The sequence below is a fragment of the Equus caballus genome, chromosome 30, assembly GCF_041296265.1.
Source record: "Equus caballus isolate H_3958 breed thoroughbred chromosome 30, TB-T2T, whole genome shotgun sequence".
NCBI classification, from domain to species: domain Eukaryota; kingdom Metazoa; phylum Chordata; class Mammalia; order Perissodactyla; family Equidae; genus Equus; species Equus caballus.
In genome coordinates, this window is record NC_091713.1 from 37,262,759 (window position 1) to 37,287,758 (window position 25,000).

Sequence of the window (25,000 nt, forward strand, 5' to 3'; positions counted from 1 at the left end):
GTGGTGAGACCCTGCATCTCAGGACATGTGTGCAATTTTGCCGGCAGTAACTTGCTCGCTCTCACGGCCTCCAGAGGGGGTTGTGAATAGCCTCAACCCAAACCTCAAGAGATAACGAGTCATGAGACCGGCCGTCTGCATGTGGGGATATTGACTAGCTTAGGGACATTCGTGCAAGGGCCAAGGATGACAGCTGCGGGCATTTTTGTTCAGGTAGAGTGCAACTGGGTCCGATGGCCGCCTTTCTGTGGGTTAGTTCAGGCAGACAGCCTGGATGACGTGGATTTTTCAGTAGGATATGGATGGGCGTGTATCTGAACAGCACCATTTAAGGAAGGGCTAAGGCCAAGGATAGGAGGTGAGGGATGGGGGCGTGTCATAAACAAGATGTGGACACACAGCTCCAGCCCAAGGACTGTGGGTCTGTGTGGACCTGTGAGGTCTCCCTGGTTGGTCCTGCTCCGGGCGGTGGTTGGTCTCGTCAGCCTCTGCAACCCCCCACAGGCCTGGAGGAAGCCTTCAGAGAAGAGGAGGGAAAGAGGAGGAGGGAGAAGAAGTGAGGACAGCACTGGCTCTCCAGGTGCCGGGGTTGCTGTTCACAGAGGGGACCCTGGCTCTTCCAGCCACAGACCCCGAGGGCCCAACAGGTGTTCACCCGGTGGCTGCGGGACCCCCCTAGGATGGGGAAGCAGGTGATGGTCTCAGAAGGAGGAAGGACTGGGAAGAAAGGGGAAGAAGGCTGGGCCAATTAGAGCACCTAAGATCTACCCACCTGCACGTGTGCTGGGGACCGCCAGGACCCTCAGGGAGGCCAGGACCTTCACATCGCAAAACCTCCTCTCCTGCGGGCCAGGCGGGCCTGCTGGGGCTGTATTTATGGCTCAAGGGCGATAGGGCCTGGCTGTTGTAGGGACTCACCCAACCCACCCAACCACCCCATTTCCCCGGCACTTTCCTCGATGGCACCGCTGTGTACTTGGAGGACTCCTAAGGCCGAGGGTCATCCTGTCGTCCCGTCTGTGCGCCCGGCCCTGAGCATTCTCCACCCCACCAAGCCTCCAATGCAGAGGAACCAGAGAGGCCCCAGTCCCGGTATTTAATGCTCTCCGTGGACGGAAAGTTCCTCCTAACCCCTAACTTCAACCCCCAAAGTAGAAGAGTTCGTTAGTTCTTCTCTACGTCCAGTGGGGAGGGAGCCCAGGAGCCGTGGTGGGGCCACCCCAACATCCCTGCCTCCAGCTTGGCCCCTGCTTGGCCTGACTATTCAAGAATATTGTTAAACTCTTGGCTTCTGTGGCCAAATGGAGGCCCGGGCCCCCAGCAGGGGCTGCGCCTGCTCTGAACTGGGCGGTCCAGATGCCTGAGCCTAACCCTGAGGAGGATGCAGCGAGTCAGACACCATCGGAGGGAGAACGAGTCGTTGAATCTTTCTGAACAGCCGTCTGCAATGTGTGACCGAGAGTCTTTATATGACTCTCCCCTGGGACCCCGTGATTCCGCTTCGAAGAACGTGGCCTGAGGAATAATCGAGGCTCAAGGAAACCTTGTGTGGACGTTCATCGCAGTGTCATCCGTAAGCACAGGAAACCAGGAACAGCCTAAGTGGCTGGTGGTGGTGGAACGGCGAAGCCATCTCTGTGTAGCACGTTTGCATAATAGTTTATTGTCCACTAAAAAGTATGTTTTTGAAAAATTTTTGAAGATTTTTAAATGAAAAGTAAACATGCTCAACACATAGTAAGTGAAAAGATAAAATATGTGTATAGCATCTTCACAATTTTATGATATACATGTGTGTGTGTGTGAATAGCAGGAAGCTGGGGAAAAGCCAGCACACGTGAGAATGCTAGACAGGCAGTGGACTTTGTCTTCTTTGTATGTTTCTGGATCACTCAAGTCTTTTCTAGTGAGCATACTATTATTTTTATAACAAGAACTACTCTTTATTGAGTGCTTCTCATGGCCTCCTGTGCTAAGCGTTTTTCACACTGTTGTAGTCTGAATGTTTGTGTCCCCAAAATTCATATGTTGAAATCCTAACGCCCGAGGTGCTGGTATGTGGAGGTGGGGTCCTTGGTAAGTGATTATGTCAGGAGGGTGGAGCCCCCCTGAATGGGATTAGTGTCCATAGAAAGGAGACCCCAGGGAGCTCCCTCCCCTTCCTCCGTGTGAGGACAGCGAGAAGATGGCATCTGTGAACCAGAAAACAGGTTCTCACCTGACACGGGATCTGCGGGCACCTTGGTCTTGGACTTCCAGCCTCCAGAACCGTGAGGAATAAAGTCCTGTTGTTTATAAGCCCCTCAAGCTGTGGTGTTCCATAAAGCAGCCCACACGGACGAAGACACACATTGTCTCATTCCATCTTTACAGCGACTCCATGATGTAGGCACCCTCATTTTTCAGATGAAACAACCAAAGCTTGGAGAGTTTAAGTAGCTTTGCCAAAGCCACACAGTTTATACATAGCAGAACCAGACCCTGAACAACACCCCCAAAAAGGTACAGAAAGTTAGCGCTATCAATCAGGGCAGGCGAGGGGTGGGCGTGGGGCTGGTCCCCACGGCTTGTGGGTTTCCCGTCTGAACCTACAGATGCCCACACCTCCCACCTCGGTGGCCCTGTCGCCCCAGCTCTGCTTGTTGGGCAGCCCTGGGCCAACCTCCTGTAAGCCTTCCAGGCAGAGGCGAGGCTGCTCAGAGCCCATGCCGGGGGTCACAGGATAGTAACTGAGTGGGGCCCCCGTGAAGGCAGGGTGGGGCCGTTACACTCCTTGGCCTGCCCAGCACCATGGGAGGGGACGAGGAGGTGCCTCCCAGCCTCAGCTGACTCGGGTCTCGTGAGCTTATCCGTCAGCCTCCTGGGTCTGGCGGGACCCTGGGCCTTGGGGAGCTGTGCTCTGGGAGCCTTAGCTGGTGGGACCCTTTCGCTGGGATTGGGGTCGGCTGGGGGAGGGGAGCCTTCTCTCCCGCGGCCTGGCACCAGGGCCTGGGGCAGCAGCCAGGCCGGGCCTCTGCTCTGTGCGTGACTCCCACACGAATGGGCTGCTGCCGACGGGGCTTGTCCTGGCTCAGCGGCACCGTCCTGGCAGGAATGAGGGCCCAAGCAGGGGGTTGGCTCGGCTCCGAGGGAGGCAGGTGGGGCCAGCAGGACGGGGAGCTCGGCTTTGCTGAGACACACGGGCGACGCTGCTCTCCCCAGTGCTCTGGGGTGGGGGAGGCGACGCGGCTTGACTGCCCTTTCCTGCTGGAATCGCTCGCCCACTTTCAGACGGTAAAACTGAGGCCTAGAGATGAAAAAACCCCCGGGGATGCTTAGCCCTGGGGGTCCCTCCGGTGGTCTGACTCCTGGGCTGCTCTCGACTGTTGGGCCTGCCCCCAAACTCCCAGCTCAAGCCTCTTACCCCTGCCCCATGCCTCACACGTTCATGTTCTCTTTTTAGTGTTTGTCGATTTTATTGAGAATTAAATTCTTTTATTGAGGTGACACTGGTTTATAACACTATATCAATTTCAGGTGTACATCATTACATTTCGACTTCTGTCTAGGCTGCATCGTGTTCACCACCAAAAGTCTAGTTGCCATTCATCACTGTGCACATGTCCCCCTTTATCCCACCACCTTCCTCCCACCCCCTTTGCCTCTGGTAACCACCAATCTGTTTTCCTTATCTATGTGTTTGTTTATCTTCCACATATGAGTGACGTCGTACGGTGTAATTGCCTTTCTCCATCTGACTTATTTTACTTAGCTTCATACCCATAAGGTCCATCCATGTTGTCTCAAATGGCACAATTTCCTCTTTTTTTTATGGCCGGGTAGTACTCCATTGTATGTACCACATCGTCTTTATCCATTCATCCACTGATGGGCACTTGGGTTTCTTCCAAGTCTTAGCTATTGTGAATAATGCTGCGATGAACGTAGGGGCGCATGTATCTTTTTGAATTAGTGATTTCATATTCTTTGGATAAATATCCAGAAATAGCATAGCTGGGTTGTATGGTATTTTTATTTTTACTTTTTTTCAGCAATCTCCATACTGTTTTCCATAGTGGCTGCACCAGTTTGCACTCCCACCAGCAGTGTACGAGGGTTCCCTTCTCTCCACACCCTCCCCAACATTTGTTATTTTTTGTCTCGTTAATTATAGCCATTCTGACGGGTGTCAGGTGAAATCTCACTGTAGTTTTGATTTGCATTTCCCTAACAATTAGTGATGTTGAACATCTTTTCATCTGCCTGTTGGCCATCTGTATGTCTTCTTCGGGAAAATGTCTGTTCAGATTCTCTGCCCATTTTTTAATCAGGTTGTTTTGTTGTTGTTGAGCTGTATGAGTTCTTTGTATATTTTGGATATTAACCCCTTATCTGATATATGGTTTGCAAATATCTTCTCCCAATCGGCAGGTTGTCTTTTCGTTTTGTTGATGGTTTCCTTTGCTGTGCAGAAGCTTTTTAGTTTGATGTAGTCCCATTTGATTATTTTTCTTTCATTTCCCCCGCCTGAGGAGACATATTCAAAAAGATAACTGCTCAGACCGATGTCCAAGCATGTACTGTCTATGTTTCCTTGCAGGAGTTTTATGGTTTCAGGTCTTACATTCAAGTCTTTAATCTAGTTTGAGTTAATTTTTGTGTATGGCGTCAGAGAGTGGTCCACTTTCATTCTTTTGCATGTGTCTGCCCAGTGTTCCCAGCACCGTTGGGTGGGGAGGCTGTCCTCTCTGCCTGCAGCATCCTGAGGTCTCCGGGGATGGCAGAGCTGATTGCTGCTGTGGCCAGCCTCGTGCGACTCACCTGGCGGGAGGTCGGGGCTGCGCCTCTCAGCCCAGTCTCACTGATGGGTCTGCCGGCAGACGGAGAGTCCAGCGCTCTCCGAGAGCCAGGCTGTGGGTCCCAGGCAGGGCACCTGCCCACACCCTGCAAGTGACAGAGTGGCTGACCCGGAGGCCTTTCAGAGCCGCCGTCCAGAATCCCCAGATCCCTCCTCCCCCAGCCCCAAGGAACCGGCCTCCCCCCCACCAGCCCAGAGGCCCTGGACTTGGGGCCTGGGGAGCATGAGGGTCTTTCTGAGTGATGCCTCCTCCATCTGCCTGCCTGGAAAAACCATCCGTGGGAGAACTTTGGAGACTTTAAGTTGAGGGAGAAAACTAATAATGAAGAGAATGTGAGAAAGATGAGCTGACAAGTCTGGTGGGAGACATGGTCATCTGGCTAGCTGCCTGGGGATCTACGCAGGCTCCAGCTCCGCCCCCCTCCCCCGCCAAGACTCCACTTACTCCCGCTCCTCCCACATTCGTCAGCTCCAGGGCCCATCTGGAATCTAAGCTATTGCTTGGCAAGCCAGACCTCTTGTAACTCTGGCCTGGAGGAAGTAATGAGAGAGATGCACACACGGAAAGGGAGAGAGAATAAGATGGGGGTGCACCATGGACGTCTTTGGGGCAGCTGCCCAGGGGCCTGGGCATCGTACTTTTGTGGTTTACAACTCCAGGCCCTTGTCTGTGTCACAGGAGGGCATGCCACCTGCTGGGAGCACCCAGAGCGGGTCTGGAGCTGAGGCTGTGGAGCAGGAGGTGTGCTGAGCAGACAGAAGCTGTGTGTGGCTGCACGTGCTCCCCACGGCAGCTCGACTTCCTGGGAGGTATTTATAACTGAGGCTTCCAGCCCCCGAGATTTGTGGGACAGTGTAAACCATTGATTTTCATTAGCACTAAATCATTTCTCTTGGCTAATTGAAAAGGAACCAAGGATACTGACAGTGGAGCCGTTTGTATGGATCAAATCAGCGGAAACTGCCAAGATGCTGACAGAGCACAAATCTTCAGCTGGACGGCTCTGGGGCCCCTCCCTGGAGCTCAAAACTCCCTTCTCTAGAGGCCAGAGGCTGTGAGAAACAGCACCCCGCCCCCCCCCCCCCCGATGGAGAACCAGGAAGTCAACTTGATTCTTAGCAAAAGGAATGGAGGTTGGACATTTGCAGGAACTTCCAGCCTAGAGAGATGGGATTCTCTCTAGAGAGAATCTAGAGAGAGATTCTGAGAGACGTGTTGGAGGAACGCAGTGAGCGTCCACTCTACCCAGGGTGTTTGAGATCTATCCATGTCCTGCCTAGAGCCTGGACTTAGCCAGAACAGGCCTGGGGTCGGGGGACACTCTCGAAAGCAGAATGATGGAGTTGCTCTGGGAATGCCAAGTCTGGGGGGTACGGCATTCAGAAGCTCTCCCGGGAGAGGGCACTGGGCTGGACGTGGCAGGTAGAGTCTTGGCAGCAGCCTTATCGCTTCCTGTAAGTGCCAGGAAACTGGCATCTACCTCTGAGATTATCATGGACGGTCACATCTTTCCTCCATAAGAACATGTGGCCCTCTGGCCAGAGAGACTATTTTATAGCTTTAAGGCTAAAGAGATTCCTGAGGGTGTTGGCAGAGCCCTGGGCTCTGGGGGTGGAGACGGGGAGGGCAATGAGTCCCCCTCCTCATGGACAATCCTAATCCCCACTCTGAGCCAGGGGCCAGCCAGGCGGGCGCTGGGAGTACCGAGCCGCCCCCATCCCGCCCCGCCCGCCAAGTCCCAGCCCGCAGACCCCAGTTTGCTCTGGTTCCTGCCAATGCCCTGCCCGTTCTGTCCATGCCCAGCCTGACGTGGCAGCGCTGCTGGCTCCAGTCCTGTCCTTCTCTCAGCCCTGACTGGGTGATCGCCTTCTCTGCCAAGGACCAGGCCCAGCTGAATGGCCCCCCGCTGGTTTGCTGGAGCCCAAGGCAGGGTCTACTGGCCAAGAGCTTGGGAAAGGTGGTGGCCTCAAATCCTCTCTGCTGTGCGCCCCCATCTCGGATCTTCCTTCATCTCTGTCCTGAGAAATTGGCAGGGATCACAGGCTGGGCAAGAAGGAGCAACATTTAGTAAATGGCTGCAGTGGTCCTGTCCTCAGCCCTGGGACCCTCCCCACGAGGCCCAGTCTTGGGGTCTTGTGTGGTGTCGGGGAAAGCACCACGCCAGGAGTCCCCCAAGACACTGCCATTCCTCACCAGGGAATGTCCTCGGTGTCCTTGTTTGCCTTTATGCCTCATGCCTAGCTCCCCGTGTGAGCTGTAGTCACAAAGTCTCTAACTCACAAATGTTAAATGGAAGCTGTGTACACATGGTGGGGGTGGGGGGCCCATTTTCCCAGGGAAAGCCCGTGAGCACACTGCTGGGGAGCCTGGAGCCCCTGAAATGGACAAGGATGGGAGGACAGAGTACCTCCTCACTCCTGGGCTGGATGGGAAAGGGTCCAAAGGGAAGGGACAGCAAGGGACAGGGAGAGTGGGCACAGACTGAAACAAGAGATGTGTGCATGTGCGTGTATGCATGTGTGTCAGTGGATGGGTGTGAGTGAGTGGGTGGAAGTGGGTGTGAATGTGTGGATGTGGGTGTGAGTGTGTGGATGTGGGTGTGTGTATATCTGTGTGTGGTTGTGTGTGTTTGTGTCAGTGGATGGCTGCGAGTGAGCAGATGCATGTCTGTGTGAGTGTGTGGGTTACTATATATGTGGTATTTGTCTGAGGGATGTGACAGCACAAGTCAGCTCTTTGCTGTGACATCAGAGGACACAGCTCTCTGTTCCCTAGGGTGGTTCAGCCTCCAGGGACCAGATGACCTCCAACCAGAAGTGAGGCCCACTCTGAGGTTTGACCCTGGGAGGAACTGGCCAGGATTCACGGGCGGAAGAAACTATGTGGTGGGGGGAGTAAGGCAGCTTGCAAGGACGCCTGTCTGCATCCAGGAGTCCCATCTGTGGCTTCTGGACCCTTGAGGGTCGTTTGGCCCACCTCCTGCCTCTGGACAAGTTGCCCTGAGCCATCCTCACAGTGTCAGGGGTGCCTCGACTGTGGAAGGGTCTCCCTAAGGAAAGTCTCCCCATCTCTCTTACTAACCTAGGGCACAGTTCATTGTGCAAACTCATCTAACTTTTCCTGCCCAGCCTTCCCCAATCCCATATGAACTGGCTGTTCTATTCACACTCCAAGGAGGAAATCGAGAGTCAGGTTGGATGGAAACAAGCTGGCGACAGTGTTTGTGTTATTCTGACTGCAATGGGTGATACAAGTGCTGGTGGGAAACCCGAGTGGAGCAGAGAGGGAGATAAATGCTGGCTGGTGGTCTGTCTGACTTAATAGTAATTGGCACTTATTCAGTGATTTTTAGGGGCCAGGCACTGTCTTAAGTGATTTTCCTATAATAACTCACTTATTTTTTATAACAACTATACAAGATTGGTATTGCTATTATTATCCCTATTTTACAGTTGAGGAATCAGGCCCAGGAGGTTAAATGACTTGCTTAGGACCCCACGCCAGGATGCAGTGCAGCCTAGGATGCCGTGCAGCCCACTTTGCGCTGTGTGTGGAGGGAGAGATGGTGAGGAAGATGGGCAGGGAGGCCAGTTGGGGGTGGGGAGCTCTGGCTCCCGGGCCTGTGTCCTCACCACTGCAGTGCTGTGCGGTGTCTGTGTGTCACAGCCTGTGCGCAGACACACTGCAGCCCTTTACCGTGGATGAGTCCGGTCTTTTTCTCGCCCTCTTCCTGAGAGGCCAAGATTTTCCCCCCTGTTTCGCAGCTGGTAAACAACACACCAGGGAAGATAAATAATTTGCCCAAAGTCGCTCAGCCCACCATGGAATCATGAGACTGACACCCAGGAGGTGGGCCACCTTTTTTTTTGCATTTTTTCCTTCTTTCTTTTTTTAAGCATCCCAGCCTCTCGATGCTGATGCTGTGGTTAAAACATTCTGACCTCTTTGGGGCCGCCCCGTGGCTGAGTGGTTTAAGTTCTCGAGCTCCGTTTCGGTGGTTAGGGTTTCGAGGGTTCGGATCCTGGGCGTGGACTTGGCACCGCTCACGATGCTATGCTCAGCTGGGGTCCCACATAGCACAACCAGAGGGACCTACAACGAGAATATACAACTATGTACCGGGGGCCTTTGGGAAGAAGAAGAAGACGACGAAAGAAAAGATTGGCAACAGATGTTAGCTCAGGTGCCAATCTTTAAAAGGAAAAAAAAAAGTTCTGACCTTTTTGAATTGGGCATCCTAACAGCATCCACGAAACGCGCAGGCGGCGCCTTTAAGGGCCTCCGCGGGAGGAGCTGTTCCATCAGCACCACGGCCCCGCCCCGCGTGCTGCGGGCGCTCCAGGGCGGAAGGGCGCGGCCGCCTGCAGACCGGGGGACCCCCCGCACCCTGCAGACCCGGGGGGGGGGGACCCCCGCACCCTGCCCGCCCGCCCTCCCCTCATCCCGCCCACCCCGCAGATCCGAGGGAGCTGCAGCTTCAGCTCTCACCGCCTTCTGAGCGACAGTGAAATATTTATAGGCCCAAAATACTGCCCGGCTATGAAGGGAGTTGGTGGTGGGGAGGCCTGGGTTCAGGCTGCAGGTCGAGCAGGGCAGTTCCAGGCGCAGGCTGGAGCTGGACCGGTCCGGGTCCTGTCTTGGCTCTGCCGCTTCCCAGCTGTGTGATCACGAGCGAGTTGCTGAGCCTCTCTGTGCTTTGGTGTCCTCGCCTGTGGCGTGGGAATGACAGTAGCACCAACTCACCGGGCAACTGCAAGTTAATAGGTGGAGCGCTCAGAACGGTGCTGGCGTGCCGTCAGCAAATGCAACCAAAAAGTGTTGGACGTAAAAATAAATAAAGCACCTGGGAGGGGCTGAGAGAGCAGACGGTGGGGCGTAGGCTGGAGCGGGAGGAGTGGGGCGCGGTGCAAGTGTGTGTTGGGCGGAGGTTGCACACCACGTTCGGGGCTGCGACTGTGCCGCCTCACCCTGGAAGCCACCAGACTCTTGACTCACCTGCCATCTGCCAGACTGTCCCACTCTGTGTCTGAATTTGTCTCCTTCCCTTCTGGGAAGAGGGGCAGCTGCTCTCCTTAGCATAATTCCGCCATTTCTGGAGCACCTACTGTGTGTCGGGCACGTGCTAGGCGTCGTCCCTTTAGTCTCTCATTCACTCTTTACAAAACTGACTGCTCGTTGCAGACGAGGACTTTGGGCTCAGAGAAGTCCAATAACTTATCTAAAGCCACACAGCAAGAAGTGGCAGAGCCACGATTTGAAGCCAGCTCTTCCTGACCCGAAAGCCTTTACTCTTTCCATCACACGTTTTCCAAGTGTCCAGTTGCCTCCCCTTCCATGGCTGGGCAGTTGGTGTTATCATATCCGGCATGGATGGTGTTTTTCCTGTTGATGCTGCAGGCCTGTGATGGGAGCCTGGCAGGTACTCTGATCCCTCTTTGCTTTGCTGGAGGCTCCAGGGGAACCTAGCAGCTCAGCCTCCATCCCTGGGCACCTGGATGGAGGGACACCTGACAAGGAAGGCTCTGTGTCCTTGTGATCGTAATAACGGCACCTGCTGGGCCCTTGGTGTGAGCCGGGTGCTGTTCTAAGCACTTCAAATTAGTCAGCTAATTTAATGGTCAAGGCAACCCTACAGGTGGGTCTTGGTCTCAGCCTCATTTTACAGATGGGGAAACTCAGAGACCGTGGACTTTGCCTGAGGTCACACCCCCAGCAAATGGCAGGTCCAAGCTCTGGACTTAGGCATTCAGGCCCCAACCAGTACACGCAGAGTCTCTCTGGAGAGCAGGGGCTCTACTGGAGCACTGACAGGAGCTCAATCATCAAACCCACTGCTCCCCGGGCCCCAAACCCCCAACCCCAAACCTGCTGCTGCCTCTTCCTTGAAGCCTTCCTGGATGCTGCCTCACGCACAGGCGGCAACTCACATGCATCCCCTTGCCACTCTGTTTGGTCTCTTGACACTCCGCCATGTGCTTGGGAGGTGTGTGTATGTTCTTCCCTCCAGATCATTAGCTCCTGGAGAGCAGAACCTGGGGCTCGGCCACTGCGATTGCCACAGCACCCGCAGAGGACCTGGCACAGGGAAGGTGCTCAACCCAGGTGTGTGGGTGCTGAGCACGGGGGTCCTGCAGGGGAGCCTGTCATCAGTGCAACGAGCTTTGTAGCGGGGAGCACTGCTCCCTGATGTCGCTCATGGAGGACGGAGACAGAGGACGCTTGAGGCTGTCTTTTTGACTCTGTTCACTGAGGTTAAGTGAATTCCGGATCAGGGCACTGGAAGGCTCAGGAACAAAGAGAGCAAGTTTAGGACAAGGGGATCTGGTGGACCACACACGCACACACACACTCATGCTCACACTCACATAAGAAAGAAATGGGCTCCTTGCTTCCACTCCCAGCTCCACTCTGAGCTCCAGGGGCTCTGGGAACTACGACAGGAATGCTTTTAAATCCTCTTCCCATTGAGCTTTTGTAAAAATGATGGTCCAGTAAAGCTAGCAAGTAAGCTAGAAGCAGCCTGGCCTCTGGCTCTCTTGGCTGGAAATCGGGCCAGTGCTGGGGATCGAACCTGGGAACGCTGAAGTCTCAGGGGTGTGGCTGCAGTGGGTCAGTGGTCCGAGGCCCTTCTCCTGGGTGGTCAGCTGGTTAGCTCGGCTGGTCAGCGCAGGGCCCAGCTTTGTGCCGGAGGCCAAGGTCAGCAGCTCAGGGCCCAGAGGAGTGCTCTGGTCCTGCTCGCATCACCGGAGATGCACGTCGCTGATACTAGTGGGGTGGGGTGTGTACACAGGAGGATGATGACAAAGCAAATCCACCCTCCCCTCTGCTGGGGGAGGATTCTGATGACGGGTCCTGGGCCAGGCTAGAGCCTGGGGTTCTCTTCTTGTCTCTTTAAAGACTCCTCTGTCTCCACTGACTGCCTTCTAGGTGTTATCCTACCCGCCTTGTGCAGGCTGGGCTTGGAGAGGTTCAGCAATTTACCGAATTTCTCACAGCTGCGGGTATGAAATCCCTGTATGAAGTTCTCCCCAGGCCCTCCTGTGGGGCAGTCCTTGGCATGCTGGGGCTGGGGACAGGGCCCTGCATGGGGGACTGTGGGCAGGCGGAGGGCAACTCAGTGTCCTTTCAGCCTGGCTTCGTGGGCGGGCAGGGAGTGGCATGAGCTGGATGGGGAGGAAGCAGGAGCCAGGCTGGCCTTGGACCTGGTCCTGTAGGTCTAGGCAATGGGGGTCCACTGGAAGGGTGCAGGTTATCTGGAAGGGTGCAGTGAGCTGGTTGGGTGCAGTGAGCTGGTTGGGTGCAGGTGAGCTGGAAGGGTGCAGTGAGCTGGTTGGGTGCAGTTGAGCCGGTTGGGTGCAGGTGAGCCGGTTGGGTGCAGGTGAGCTGGAAGGGTGCAGGTGAGCTGGAAGGGTGCAGGTGAGCCGGTTGGGTGCAGGTGAGCCGATTGGGTGCAGGTGAGCTGGAAGGGTGCAGGTGAGCTGGAAGGATGCAGGTGAGCTGGAAGGGTGCAGGTTATCTGGAAGGGTGCAGGTGAGCCGGTTGGGTGCAGGTTATCTGGAAGGGTGCAGGTGAGCTGGAAGGGTGCAGGTGAGCTGGAAGGATGCAGGTGAGCTGGAAGGGTGCAGGTGAGCTGGAAGGATGCAGGTGAGCTGGAAGGGTGCAGGTGAGCTGGAAGGATGCAGGTGAGCCGGTTGGGTGCAGGTGAGCTGGTTGGGTGCAAGTGAGCTGGTTGGGTGCAAGTGAGCTGGTTGGGTTCCCTGAACACACGCGCTTTGCGTCCTTCTCTGTTGGAGGAGGAGTGTTGTTCCAGTTCATCCAGTAACCATATCAAGTCGTTAAAGGATAAATTAGAGGAAAGGAGGCAGGGGTCACGGGATCACTCTTTCTTGTGGAAATCGTTCCATCTGTCAGTGGAGTGGTCCCAGGAGCCCCAGCTCTCACAGTCATTTCCAGCTGTGGGTCTGTAGATCCAGCGCTGCCCGAGGGTCGACACCGACTCCTTACCGTTTAGCTTCTAAGTGGTCCTGGACCACAGAGGCAAAGGTCAAGCGCAGGTCGGCAACAGCCGTAATCCATCCGGGCTGTGCGGACAGTTTCCCCACCGAGAGCAAGCGGACATCCCAGTGGTCTCGGGCCGACCGGCCATCTTTGGTGTCTTGTCTCTGTCCATGCGTCCTTGGTCCCATCTTCACCCTATGCCTTTCCCCTCAGGAGTCAGCTTGAGCGTTTTCCTCGTACAAACACCTCGGCCCGCATCTTGCCTCATTTCCTCCCTCGGATGCATTTCTGGACCTACACCACGCCCACAGCGCCGTGAGAGGCCCTGAGGCCCCCGCTCCACCATCTACCCATCCTGCGTGTGACCATTTTCCAAAAGAGAGTAAATTCGACAGCAACAAAGGATGACATTTAATTTGCATCTCTGCAATGTTAATGAAGCCTTCTGTTTTGTTACGTTTTGGCCGATTGTATTTATTCTTTTGTGTATTTCTTGTTCAAGCCTTCTGCCCTTGCTTCTATGGGATTTTTGGGGTTTGTTGCTGCCTTGATGGAGTTCCTGTATTGAAAGTGTTAACTCCTGGTCTCTCATATACACTGCAGTAGTTTTATTGTTTGTTGATGGGTTGAACCTTTCAAAAGGGCTTTTTCTGTCCATACAGGTATTTTAATGTTTATGCGTTCAGAGCTATCCGTGTTTCCTTGACGATTTCTGCTGTGATGTGGTGCTTGTAAAGGCCTTTCCCACAACAAAATTATGGAAACATTCCTGCACGTGTGCGGCCGATTCTTTTATGGCTTCATTTTCTACATTGAGCTCTTTCCTCTGTGTGGAATTGATTGCTTGTGTCTTCGTAAACTGCTTCAAATTCCCTCTGAGACGAAAGTGATTAATAGATCAATTAATTCATTAATTAACAAGGCGGGGAGGGGAAAGCTGGGAGAGGAGGAGAGGGTGAGGATACAGGAGAGACGCGGCATAATTAACGATCAAGGTTGGACGAGAAGGGGTCGAGTGCTGGGGACAGGGAGTGCATAGAGGGGTCCACCTTGATCTGAAGGTGGGACTCAGTCTCTGAGACTCGAGAAGCGGGTGGCGGAGGTCAGTGTTGCCAAGGCAGGAGGTGGGTAGGAAGGAAGACGATGAGCCAGGTGCCAGAATCTCCAGTGACCAAGGGGGGGGGTGGCAGTGGGGAGGGACCAGGAGAGATGGCATCAAAGAGGAGGACCAGCGGATGGGATGAGCCAGGTGGCAGGGGCCTCGGGGGGAGGCTTACAAGTTTACGACTTGTGGGGACGTGATGGGCTGTCCTGTCTCTGGGCCTTATGGGATCTGGAAGAAGATTACATCCACTGGGGACGGACTCTGGGGAGAGCCAGGTGTCCGGTGAAGTGGCGAGTGGAAGGGACGTGCAGAGAGTAGGCTGAGGACAGAAGGAAGTTGGTTCATCATGGGCGTAACATCCTAGACTCCGGGTCCCATGAAAGGTCTGGGAGGGAGGGGCTGTGCGAGGGAGAGTCTGTCCCCATCAATGGACAGGATCAGAATCAAGGAATGTCCAATGAGCCCATTTGTACAGCCCCTTACACTTCACAAGTCACCTGCACATCTTTGCTTGCCTGGGAGCCTTGCCACAGCCTCCAGAGCAGAGAGGTTCGCCCAGAGCCGGGCAGGTGGCCGGTGCCAGAGTCAGCATGCCAACCCAGAAGTCCTGATGCCCCGGCTGGGTGCTGGAGGCTCCCCCCACCCGCTTCACGTCTGTTCACTCGGGGCCAGAAGCTTGGACAGTGCCTCACGGTCTTCTTCTCTCTCCTCCCTCCGCAGGGCGGTCGTCGGCGTCGCCGGCCTTGCTGACCATGAATGGGATGGCCAATTTGAACTCTGCCAGCCGCCCGCACTATGCCTCTTCCATCCCCGTGCCGCGAGCGGCTTCCCAGACTGGGATCCCCACCCCGGGCGCCTCTCCCCAGCTGCGGCCGCGCCAGGCCGGCCTGGCCCTGAGCCCCCAGCGAGCAGCCTCCGCAAGACTGGGCAAGCCTGGAGGCCCCTCCAGAAGCTCCTCTCCTAAGGCCTCTCAGGGGAGAGGCTCCCCCAGGGCTTCTGGGGCCGTGAGAGAGTCGGCCCAGGGTGGTGAAGGCCTCTCCGGCTCACCATGGAGCAGCCCCAGGGCAACCCCAAAAGCAGCCCTCTCCAGCCGGGCTGGGTCCAGAAGAGTTGGGGACACACAGGGAACCCCGAGAAAGAAGAAGGTGGCCCAGGAAGGGATTCCAACCCACCAGACCCGGGGCAGGAGCCCATCCCGGACCAGCACGCGTGGAGAAACCCAAATACCAGGGGCTCCTGAAGGTCGAAAGGCTCCCAACCATCCAGGAAAAGGTCAAGGAGACACAAACTACAGAAGTTCTGGGGTCCCCAGGTCTCTGGAGCCTGATGCCAGGGCAGTCTCAGGGGTTCTGTCCCCAGTCTGCAGCCCAGTGCAGAGCAAGCGACCTTCCCCAGGCTCCGGGGCCATCAGCTTCTCCTCCGTGCATCAGCAAAGTCAGCCAGTCACAGCCACGGTGGCCCCTTTCCAGTACAGGTGAGTGGGGGCAGCAGGCAGGGGGCGGAGGGGGCACGGGAGGCATGCAGCTGGGAGCCAGGGGCAAGCCCTGAGGGAGAGGGGCCTGGATGATGAGTGGCTGGTGGAGACCAGAGGACCCCAGGGGATAGAGGAAGTCAGGCAGGGGGTTTGGAGAGCTGAGATAGGATTGGGAACAAAAAAAGGGGACCCGGATCCCAGCTGTGGTCTTTCTCAATTCTAGGGACTCCACAAGAGAGTCCCATAAGGAGGGTGCCCCTAAAACGTCCATCTCTCCTGCCCTCAAAGATGGAGTATTAGGGTATTGGCATAAGCAGGTTTGTCAGTCTTACCCAATTCATCTGGGACGTTTGCCACCTCTGTGGGTTTGACTTGTTGTCATGGGCACTGAGCCTTCCGTTCCTGGGGACCAAAGTCCTCACTCCTCCTTGGTGCTCCCACAATACCTTGTGTCTGTCTGTCATTCTCTCTCTCCGCTTCCCATATTGCCTTATGCATATCTGTCTGCGTGCCCTGCACACCCAGGGTCATCAATGATGCTCCTTAAATGGTCAGGTGGGGGTGGCCACCATTGGCGGTGGTGGGGCCACTGTGCATACCCACGTGGTCACCAAGCTCGTCTCTCTAGCTTTCTTCAGACAGGGCAGGTTGAGTGCAGAGGGAAACTCTTCCGTCAACTATGCTCTTCTCATAAAACTGTAAGTCTTTACTAAAATGGCCACATTAAGTAAACTAAACCTTAATTACTGAGGATTACACAGTTTAGAAGAGCTTGCATGCCAAAGTCCCTTCCTGCCCACCTTAACTTGCTGGGTTTTTCTTTGCTAATGTGAGGAGAAATTTACTCACATTTGGGGCACAGAGAAGCTTGTACATCGTTCCCTGGACGCTGGGGGCTCTGAGTGGCAGAGCGTGGCGGGCGGTGGGTCGGGAACCACCAGGAGCCAAGAGTGGAAGTCTGTGGGGTCCGGCACAGAGAAGTTCATGGTGCCACTGCCTTCTGTGTGTGGTCAGCCCACGTTCGGAGCATTACATTCCACTACGAACACCACGTAAATGCACAAAAACACATTAGAGAAAGACTGACAGGCGGGCGAGGGAGCCTGGCAAGGTGCTGTAAAAATGATTAAAGGACCTGGAGCCTTTCACCTTGGATGAGGAAGGCTGAGAGCGTCTGAGAGCCGTTTTCCAGTATCTGAAGGGCTGTCACGTTGTGAGATGAATTAGATTTACCGGGGGCAGCTCCAAAGAACTGAGTCAGCATCACGGTGGTTGGAAGTTAGTTTGAGACACATCTGAAGCTCGGTAGGAAGAACTTTCCAACAATGATAGAGGTTTACCAATTGCCTGTACGGTAGTGAGCTTCCCGTCATGGCGGGAATTCTAGCTGGGTCCATGACCAAAGGGACTTCTCCCTGGCTGATCCCTGCCTCTTGGAGCATCTCTCTGACAGCTGTCCTGCCCTCAGAGTGCTCCCATGTTCCTCTTCCCAAGGGGCAACTCCTTTCGGGCCCTCGTGACGTTCTTGACTTCGACTCTCAAGCAGCTGAGAAAACTGCAGAAGCAGAAGCGCAGGGTGGACCCTGCCTGGAATGGGCTTTTCCAGTTACTTTCCAGATGCTTTTCCAGTTACTAAACGGTTGGCCTGCTGACTCCTTGACTTTCTTCTCCTACCTGATTGCCTTCATTTTGAACCCAGTCTTTGGGGGAAAGTGCATGTTAAATGGTTGAAGAGTTTACGTGATCTACCCTGCAGGTCCCCGGTGTGTTTAGAATCTGACATTCTCCAGAGGGCAGATCTTTTGCTCCGCACGTTTCAGTGGAGCCTACACAGCACCGCGCTCCCTCCGCTCAGCGAGCGTTTATTCCGTGTGTGCGTTTTATACAGAAGTGGAAATCTGTCTCACCTGGCAGCTCGCTGGGGATTTTCTCCACCATCCCCCCTCTTAGCCCCGCCCGTCTCAGGCCTGGGTTAGAGTGGCGGGTAGGGTCATGCTTCGGGCAAGGGAAGATTAGGACCAAGGACACCCCCAGGCGCTGCAGGCACCTGGACGCGAGCCCAGCATACCCTGCGGGGCCTGGAGCTGCTGCCACGGGCGACTGGGCCACGGGCCAGGCTGGGCTACCCTTGCAAGTTTCATAGCCAAGGTGGTGCCATCTGCTCCCTGGAAGTCACAGAATCCTGTTTTCATGGACATCTGCACCCCCACCCGGCACCTTGGCTTCTGCAGAGCTCCAGCTTTGCTCCCCGTCTCTACTCCCGCCCGCCCTGCTTCTACAGGGAGTGAACCGCCAGCCATCTTTTCCCTGCCCCATCCTCCATTGGCATCTCTCTCCAAGGCTCTGGGGGCGGTCCTTCCTGGTGGCATTTGTCTCCTGGAGCCCCCATTCCCTGGACCCTTCCGTCTGCTCCCTGATGCTCTGGTCTCACATGCCTGGTTCCATCAGAGCTGCCACCTCATTCACCTCTGCTCCCTGGGAAGCAGCCCGGGCAGCCCCACCACCGTGGCTGCTCCCTGTTTCCAGCTGCCCCGGGGCTTCCCCTCCCCAACAGGTTCTGTTAACGGTGTCAGGAGCATCAGGCTCACGGTTTTCTGCTCTCTGGTTCAACTGCCATCCAGCGTGGCTGGTACTGGCCATTCAGGCTGGGAAGTGAGGGGAGACACGGAGGCCTGGCCATGTCTGGGGAGCTGGAGGCAGGTGGAGGTGGCGGTGTAGAGCCAACTGAGTTTGGAGGGACGAAGGCTGCCTCCTCGGTGTTCCTGCGGCCGGAGTCTTGGCCACACGGCCGACGCAGCCTCCCTCGCCGTGCACCAGGATGATGATAACATGACAGCCCACGATTCCTAAGACTGGTTCTTGCCACCTGCCGGGGGTCAGGTGGCGCTTGCCCCCTCACGTATGTGACGTTATTCAGCGGAACATTTATGCATTACCTGGAGCTCCCTCTCTCCAGTAGAACGTCCTCTGACTTTCTCACCCACAAGTTGCATCCCTGACTTCAAAAACCCAAATCTATACTCATTTCTCTCAAGAAACCAACCAGCTCCAGTGTTCCTTTGTCCCCTTGACCCGCGTGTATCTGGGCTGACACTGAGTTGGCGGGAGTGTGCAGGGAGTGACCCCCTCATCCTGAGCACCCCCCAGGGCGAAGTGACGTCAACGCTCCCCTGCCCCACCCCCAGCACCCAGCTGAGGGGCCTGCACACACCCAGGAGCTCCACCCCACCTGCACGGCTTCGAAAGAGCCTCTCGCAGCCCTTGGTTGTCAGACCCGTCTGGGCCTGGAGACCTCCCTTCCACTCCACAGTAGAAATGAGACCAGAGGGGAGAAGAGACTTGCTCTGCCTTACCCAGCAAGTTAATAGCAGAGCTGAGCCCAGAGTCCCACATCTGAGTGTTGAGACAAGAACTGGAGAGAGAGGATGACCAATCTCAGCTGCCCCAGAGACTCCCAGGGTCCCCCGGCCCAGCCCCCTCCCCAGGACCAGCATCAGTTTCCCCTCCTGCCTGCACAGCCCTCCCCTCCCGCTGCTGCCAAGCTGCCAAAGGGTCCATTTAGCTGGAGACAGCGGGCGGACGGGTGGGCGGGCCAGCTCCCGGAGCTCGGGGTAATTGCCTGTAATAAGGCTCCCACAGCCTTTGTTCCTGGGAGCGACTGCACGGTTGGGGTTGTGCTCAGAGGGCTGTGTGCACTCGGGAGCTGGTGCCCGGAGACCTCACCCTTCCATCCTACTTCCACAACTGGCCCTGCGTGGACTTATCCTCCCAGGAGCCACTGTGACCCCAGCTGAGCCGGCCCCTCCGTCTTCCCTGCCCTCCTTGCTGCCTGGACCGTGAGCAAGCCCAAGGGGGCCTGTGTGCCCGGGAGCTCTCATAAGGAATTGGTGATCTCAGCTTCAGAGGGAGTTCTTCCCCGTGTGTATGCACGTGGCTGTACATATATGCACATCCTGAGGGCAGGGACCGTGGCAGGACAAACAACCCAAGGGCTGGAGTTACTGCGGGGTCCCTCTGCCCTGTGGGTGATTCACTTCCTGAGCCTGGGTGAGACACCAAAGGGTGTCTGGCTTCAGCCATCCCACTTCCCTTGGGGCCCCCCAACCCCTAGTCCTAGCCTGACTTGCCCAGAAGGCCTGCATCTGCTGGAGTGCACACACATGCATGTGCCCAGTGGGAGTGCCCAGCTCACAGGGGTGCGAGGCACCAGCAGAGGAGAAGAACCACGCTCCAGGGAGGTTCCTCAGCCCCATGGAGAGACTTCGAGGCCAGGATGACCTCTGCCGTGAGTGACCACCCCTTCTCTGTCCCACAGGTTGCAGCCAGACCAGGAGGAAGCCGGCCCCCTCCCCCAGGACAGCTGGGCCCTGGACGGCTGCTCTGGCCCCCTTGGTGGGCCTGAGGAGAGCTTCTCCTGCGTGGGTGAGTACCGTGGGGTGAAGACTTCCTCTTGGGGTGGGGAGGTCCTAGACTAGAACCCTCCCCATTGCCCACATGGAAGAAGCAGTGACCCAGGTAAACAAGCCCCCTGTTAACAAGGAGATGTCCGCCTATGAACTGCACTGTGCGTTTTTGCCCTGCTTGGCTCAACCCAGGAGTGGTCCGTCCAATCCAGGAGCACTTCAGGGCCAGGAGAGGGAAGCGGCCGTGGGTGCCCTGTTTATCCAGCGCTCCATTGAGGGAATCACTGAGGCCATCAGTGAAAGCCAGGAGGCAGATTGCAGGTCCCAAGCCTGGATTAACGGGGAAGATGCTGGGCACTAGGGAGGCGGTCTGGAGCCATCCGGCCAACTGTCCTCCCCTGGGACGCCTCTCAACAGGGTGCTCCCACTGGTGTCACCTTCTTGATGTGCACAGTACTGTTAACTGAGCCTCAGGAACCAGAACGTAAGACTCACCAGGAAGACCCCTGAGACTCGAGGACGGTGATGTTCCTTACGGGCGGAGACACCGCCTGCTCCCAGGTGCCTCCTCGGGCCAGTCTCTGCCCACGCGGGTGCTCAGGAGGTGTCTCTGAGTGAATGAATGGCCAGAGGATGAGTGAATGCCTTGTGTACTGCAGGTCGGGTCCCTAAAGGGGTCAGATTCTAAACTCCTAGCAGGTTTAGAGGTGTGTGTTGGTTTTCTTGCGACATTAACAAAATACCTAGCGGATGACTGTAATCCATATCGGAGGTTCAGGAGACCCCACACTGCGGGGACCCTGCTCTCTTCTTTGGTTGCCGGAGGGACACTTGCCCCAGGAAGGAGAGGACTTGCTTTTGGCAAACCTGAGGCTGTCTGGAGGGTTTGTCGCACAGCTCGTCTCAGTGCCCTGCTCCAGTGGGACCCTGGTGATGTGCATTCCTACCTTCTTTGTCTCCTGCCGGGCGGGTGGTTGGGTGTCCCTCGAGCCTGGGAGCTGAGCCCTCTGCCATCCTGGTCTCCAGCAGTGGTCTTGGAGCCAGTGAACGCAGAGCAGCGACACTCATTCTTCCATGACAAGCCTTGCGGAGAAGGGTTGTGGGGTCGAGACTGGGCATCTAAAAGTAAGCCGTCGCCTCCCACAATAAGCATTCACGCGGGGGACCAGCGCGTGGCAGGAGACTAAAGGAAACCAAATTCACTGGCACGGAAAAGCCGTCAGAATTAGAACGTGGTAACCAGGACGCTCTGTGGAGCTCTATTTTTACATCTGCAGTTTGCTGTGTGATGGCTTCCTCATGGGCACGCCACATTGCTGGAGCCTGGTCCTCTCCACCCACCGGGCACGCACTGGCCGCTGTTCCCTGATGAGCTGGTGGGAGGGCTATGACTTGTCACGTCTGCGGCAGCCTGGCTTTAGGACTCGCCCAGGCTGGTTGGCTGGAGGACCACCCTCACCAGCCGGATCTGAAGGGTCTCCTAGATCACAGGTGGGGCTACTCCACAGGGAGGAGCCTCAGGGAGCCTTCAGAGTGGGCTTTTCCTCTGAGGCTCCTGGGGAAGGGGAGCGCGGTTCGCTGCGCTGCCTCTGCTCTGGTACTCGCTGGTCGTCATGGTGATCCATCACGGCCAGGGACACCGGGCTCTTTGACGGGTTGGATGCGGGAGAGACTTGGGGTCTGCCTGTGCGTTGTAGGGGAGCCTGTTCTCTGAGCCCGAAGCAAACAGAGCCGAGCGGAAGAGAGGAGCCTAGGGAAGGCTTCCGTTTCTGCCCTGCTCTCCCACCCGAACTCCCCTCAGGGCCTGGTAACGGCTCATTCATTCATTTATTCTTTCATTCAATCAACAAACCATCAGTAACGGTTGGTCTTGTACCCATACTGTGCTTGGCAGGGGCGTAAAAGATGATCCGACTGTGACCTGCCTTTGGGGAGTTCAGGGTCTCCGGGATCCACTCCAGGGAGCCTTCCCCAGGGAATCCGCTGGCATCCCTGAAACCCCGCCCACTGACCTGCCCTTGTAGGAGCTGACAAGGTGGCCCAGTCACTCCGGCCTCCCCTCAAGGCCCTGCAGCATGAGGAGGGTGCTGGGCCTCTCCCGCACTTTGTGGAAGGAGCACTGGGTGCCTTGGGGAGCACCACATCCTCTATCGATAATCTTCCTGGGACCCAGCACAGGTGTTTCAGTTATGGATTCCGTTGTTCCCGTATGGATTTGGAGATGACAGGGGGCAGGTCTGCTCTCTTTTTTAGCTCACACTGCCTCCCTTCTTGTCCGTGAACTCATCTTCTTCCCCATTACATGGTGCGGCACCTGCTGCTCCGTGTTCAGTAAAATGGGGCGTTGAGCGAGTGAGTCTGGGATCCATCGTTGGTCGTGGTGGACCTCATGCGTCCCCTGCAGCCTGTTTCTTGCTCTGCCAGCTGAGGAGGAGCAACCGGCCTTTCTCTGCCGTCCTCCCAATACGGTCCTCTCTGGCATCCAGGCCCGTGGGGGCGGAGTCCTGGAGGGGAGCAGGAAGGGGCCGAAGACCCTTCTCAGCCTTGCACCACTTTCCCACTTCCTCTGCCTGGGAACAGGGTCCAGATGAGGCTGGGTAACCTTTGTGCAGCGGGAGGAGATTTTCCCATGATGACTTGCCGCCAAGCAGAGGAGTTGGGTCGGCCTTCGTCTGTCCCGAAGGCATCCACGACCAGCTGCTCCCTCTGCCTCTGCCCTGGGGCAAGTGTGGAAGATGCGGCCCGTGGGCGTCTGTACCTGTGCCCTGACCCCCCAGCCCGCCCGGCTGTGCTGGTGACAGCCCCATGCTGATCCCAGCAGTGGACCCATCCCTAGGCCGCCATCCGAGCTTAATCTGGAAAGCCGAGGGAAGCCAGGGCTGCTGATTCTGCACGCCCACGTGTGCGAGGCCACGTGCCGGAGGACTGAGAAAGGTCGCCCTGAGGTTGACACAGGTTCCTAATGACTGCCGCTTTGTGGCGTGTTTGAATGAGCAGTAAGTGGACACATAATGAAGGGATCTTCTCCGTCATGACATGTGTCACCAGGAACGAGCTGGAGCCTGCTCCCTCCGGGCCGTGCGCCAGGGTCGATATGTCGGATGGCAGGGCAGCATGAGTCTGGCTGCACGCAGGCTCTGCGCTCTCTCCTCCTTTCTCCTCCCGTGTGGAGCTGGCTCCGTCTTCCAGCCACAGGTCAGTTTTTCATGTCTCGTGGATTTGGGAGCCAGGACAGAGGCCCCCTTCTAAGGAAGCCTGCAAACCTGGTGCGCCCTCGGCCGGGCCGGGAGAGGTGTGCTGACTACTCTCCTCAGAGGGTTTGTTCTGGGCCCTCAGGGGGCTCTGGTGCCATGGAGCAAGCCCCTCCACCCCAAGCCTGTGCTCCTCCGGGAGCTCCAGGCCACATCCAGTCTCCCAGGGCTACAGATGACTCGGAATCACAGAGCTAGGAAAGTCAGAGCTCTAACAAACTTTACGTATCACCCGGATGTGGACTCCTTTTCCACGGGGAGAGATGGGCACAGAGAGGAACCGTGACTTGCTCAAGATTGCACGGCTGGTTAGCAGGTCATTGAAACCCAGGCCCCTGCCCTCTGACTCCCCAAACACTACACCATTATGGAACACCTACTGTGTGCAGGCACAATGCTAATGCTCCGCGTGAAGCCCGTCATGAGCGCCTCACACAGCCCTTTGCGGTGGTCTGTCATTCTGTGTCGCAGGTGAGGAAACCCCGGCTCAGAGAGGTGACATAAAGTGACTCGTCTGAGGACATGCACGAGGCGAGGGGGCTGTGCCGGGATTTGAATCCAGGCTCGTGTCCTTGAGTCGCTGGCCGGCCGGCCCGTTGGCTGCTGGTCCTCGCTGTGTTAACTGCACTCTCTTCGAGCTCCGCTCTGTCTCCCTTCGCCTCTGCCCAGTGGTGGGGAAAGAAGTGGGTCAGGGAGCCACGGTCCCTGCCGACATCGCCCTGAAGCCCCGGGATGTCACTGCTCCTCTGTCATCCCCAACCTGAGTCATTTCACGCTGAGTTCACACGGCCGTGTCCCCTGCCCTCTGGGGACCTTCGTGCTGAGCTGAGCCTGATGTCCCAGCCATCCGTGGAGAGAGGACGCGCGGAAATTGACTAGAAGACACGGACCAAGTTCAGGGGCCGACGGCATTGGCCGTGTTCCAGGGCGCGGCGGGAGCAGAGGAGGTTCGGGGTGCAGGGGGGCCTGGAGGCCCTGTTTGGGTAGACAGTGGCCGCCTGGGACCACGCAGACTTCCAGGAGCTGGGATGGAAGGCGATGATGACGCTGAAGGGCCTCGGTGACACTTACTGTGGCTTCCTCTGAACTGGCGCTGATGGGGCACCTCTCATCCTTCTGAGGATGAAGGGGAGTCAGAGCCTCACTCCCTAGCTTTGCCTCACAGCTTTGCCGCTTGCTGGCTCTGCAGCCTCAGGCAAGTTATTTGACCTCTCTGTGCCTCTGTGATGATAACAGTACCCTCTTCCTAGGGTTTTGTGAGGATTAAATGCACCATCTTAGAAGGGTGCCCGTGCATCGTAACTGCTTAAGACGCGATTGGTGTTATTCGTTATGGAGGGAGGTGCTTTGTTAGCATGCCCACTTTACAGATGAGGCGAGTTACGTGACAGGCTCAGGGTGGTCCTGCCAGCGTTGGAACCGGGCAGCTGGTCTGCAGAGATCCTGCTCTTAGCCACACATGCCATGACCTCGAGGGAGGGGACACGTCCTGGGTCCTGGGGCACCCCAGGGAGGCCGGGAGAGGCAGAGCCTGGCTCTGGGAAGTGCTGTGAAGGGGCGAGACCAGAGAAGTGAGGTCACGGTAGGTCCCCTGCTGGAGGGGCTTAAAATAGAAACCCAGGGATCTGGATCCTGTTTCTTCGCAGGAGGATGGGGGGGGGCAGTTGACGAGTGACTTCTCGAGACAGCGTGTGGCTGGGGTGGCATTCATCTCCAGCAGCGAAGCAGACCCAGCTGGAGCCATTTTCCAGGAGTGTCCAAAATAGCGGAGGCTGGGCAGGCTGGACCCCCTCCCCGACCACCATCCTGGCCCAGGCCCCCCCCCCGCACCAGACTCTACCACTCCAGAAGGGGTAGGAGTGGTTCTGCGTGGCGTCTGCACCCACGAGTGCTCGAAAAACAACGCCCAGGGCTGGCAAGGCCTCAGGTCC

General features: G+C 56.6%; 1 protein-coding gene across 7 annotated transcripts in view; it reads left to right on the forward strand.

Annotated features, from left to right (window-relative positions):
- The window catches only part of NAV1 (neuron navigator 1), a 231,926-nt gene that overhangs the window by 53,801 nt on the left and 153,125 nt on the right, over positions 1-25,000 (forward strand). For all 7 annotated transcript variants that reach the window (XM_023632539.2, XM_070255879.1, XM_070255877.1 and 4 more), the window contains 2 exons: positions 14,662-15,415; positions 19,731-19,837. In XM_023632539.2, the coding sequence (XP_023488307.2) occupies positions 14,694-15,415; positions 19,731-19,837 (829 nt within the window). In that variant the 5' untranslated portion in view covers positions 14,662-14,693. Of the gene's footprint in view, positions 1-14,661; positions 15,416-19,730; positions 19,838-25,000 lie in introns of those variants that run through there.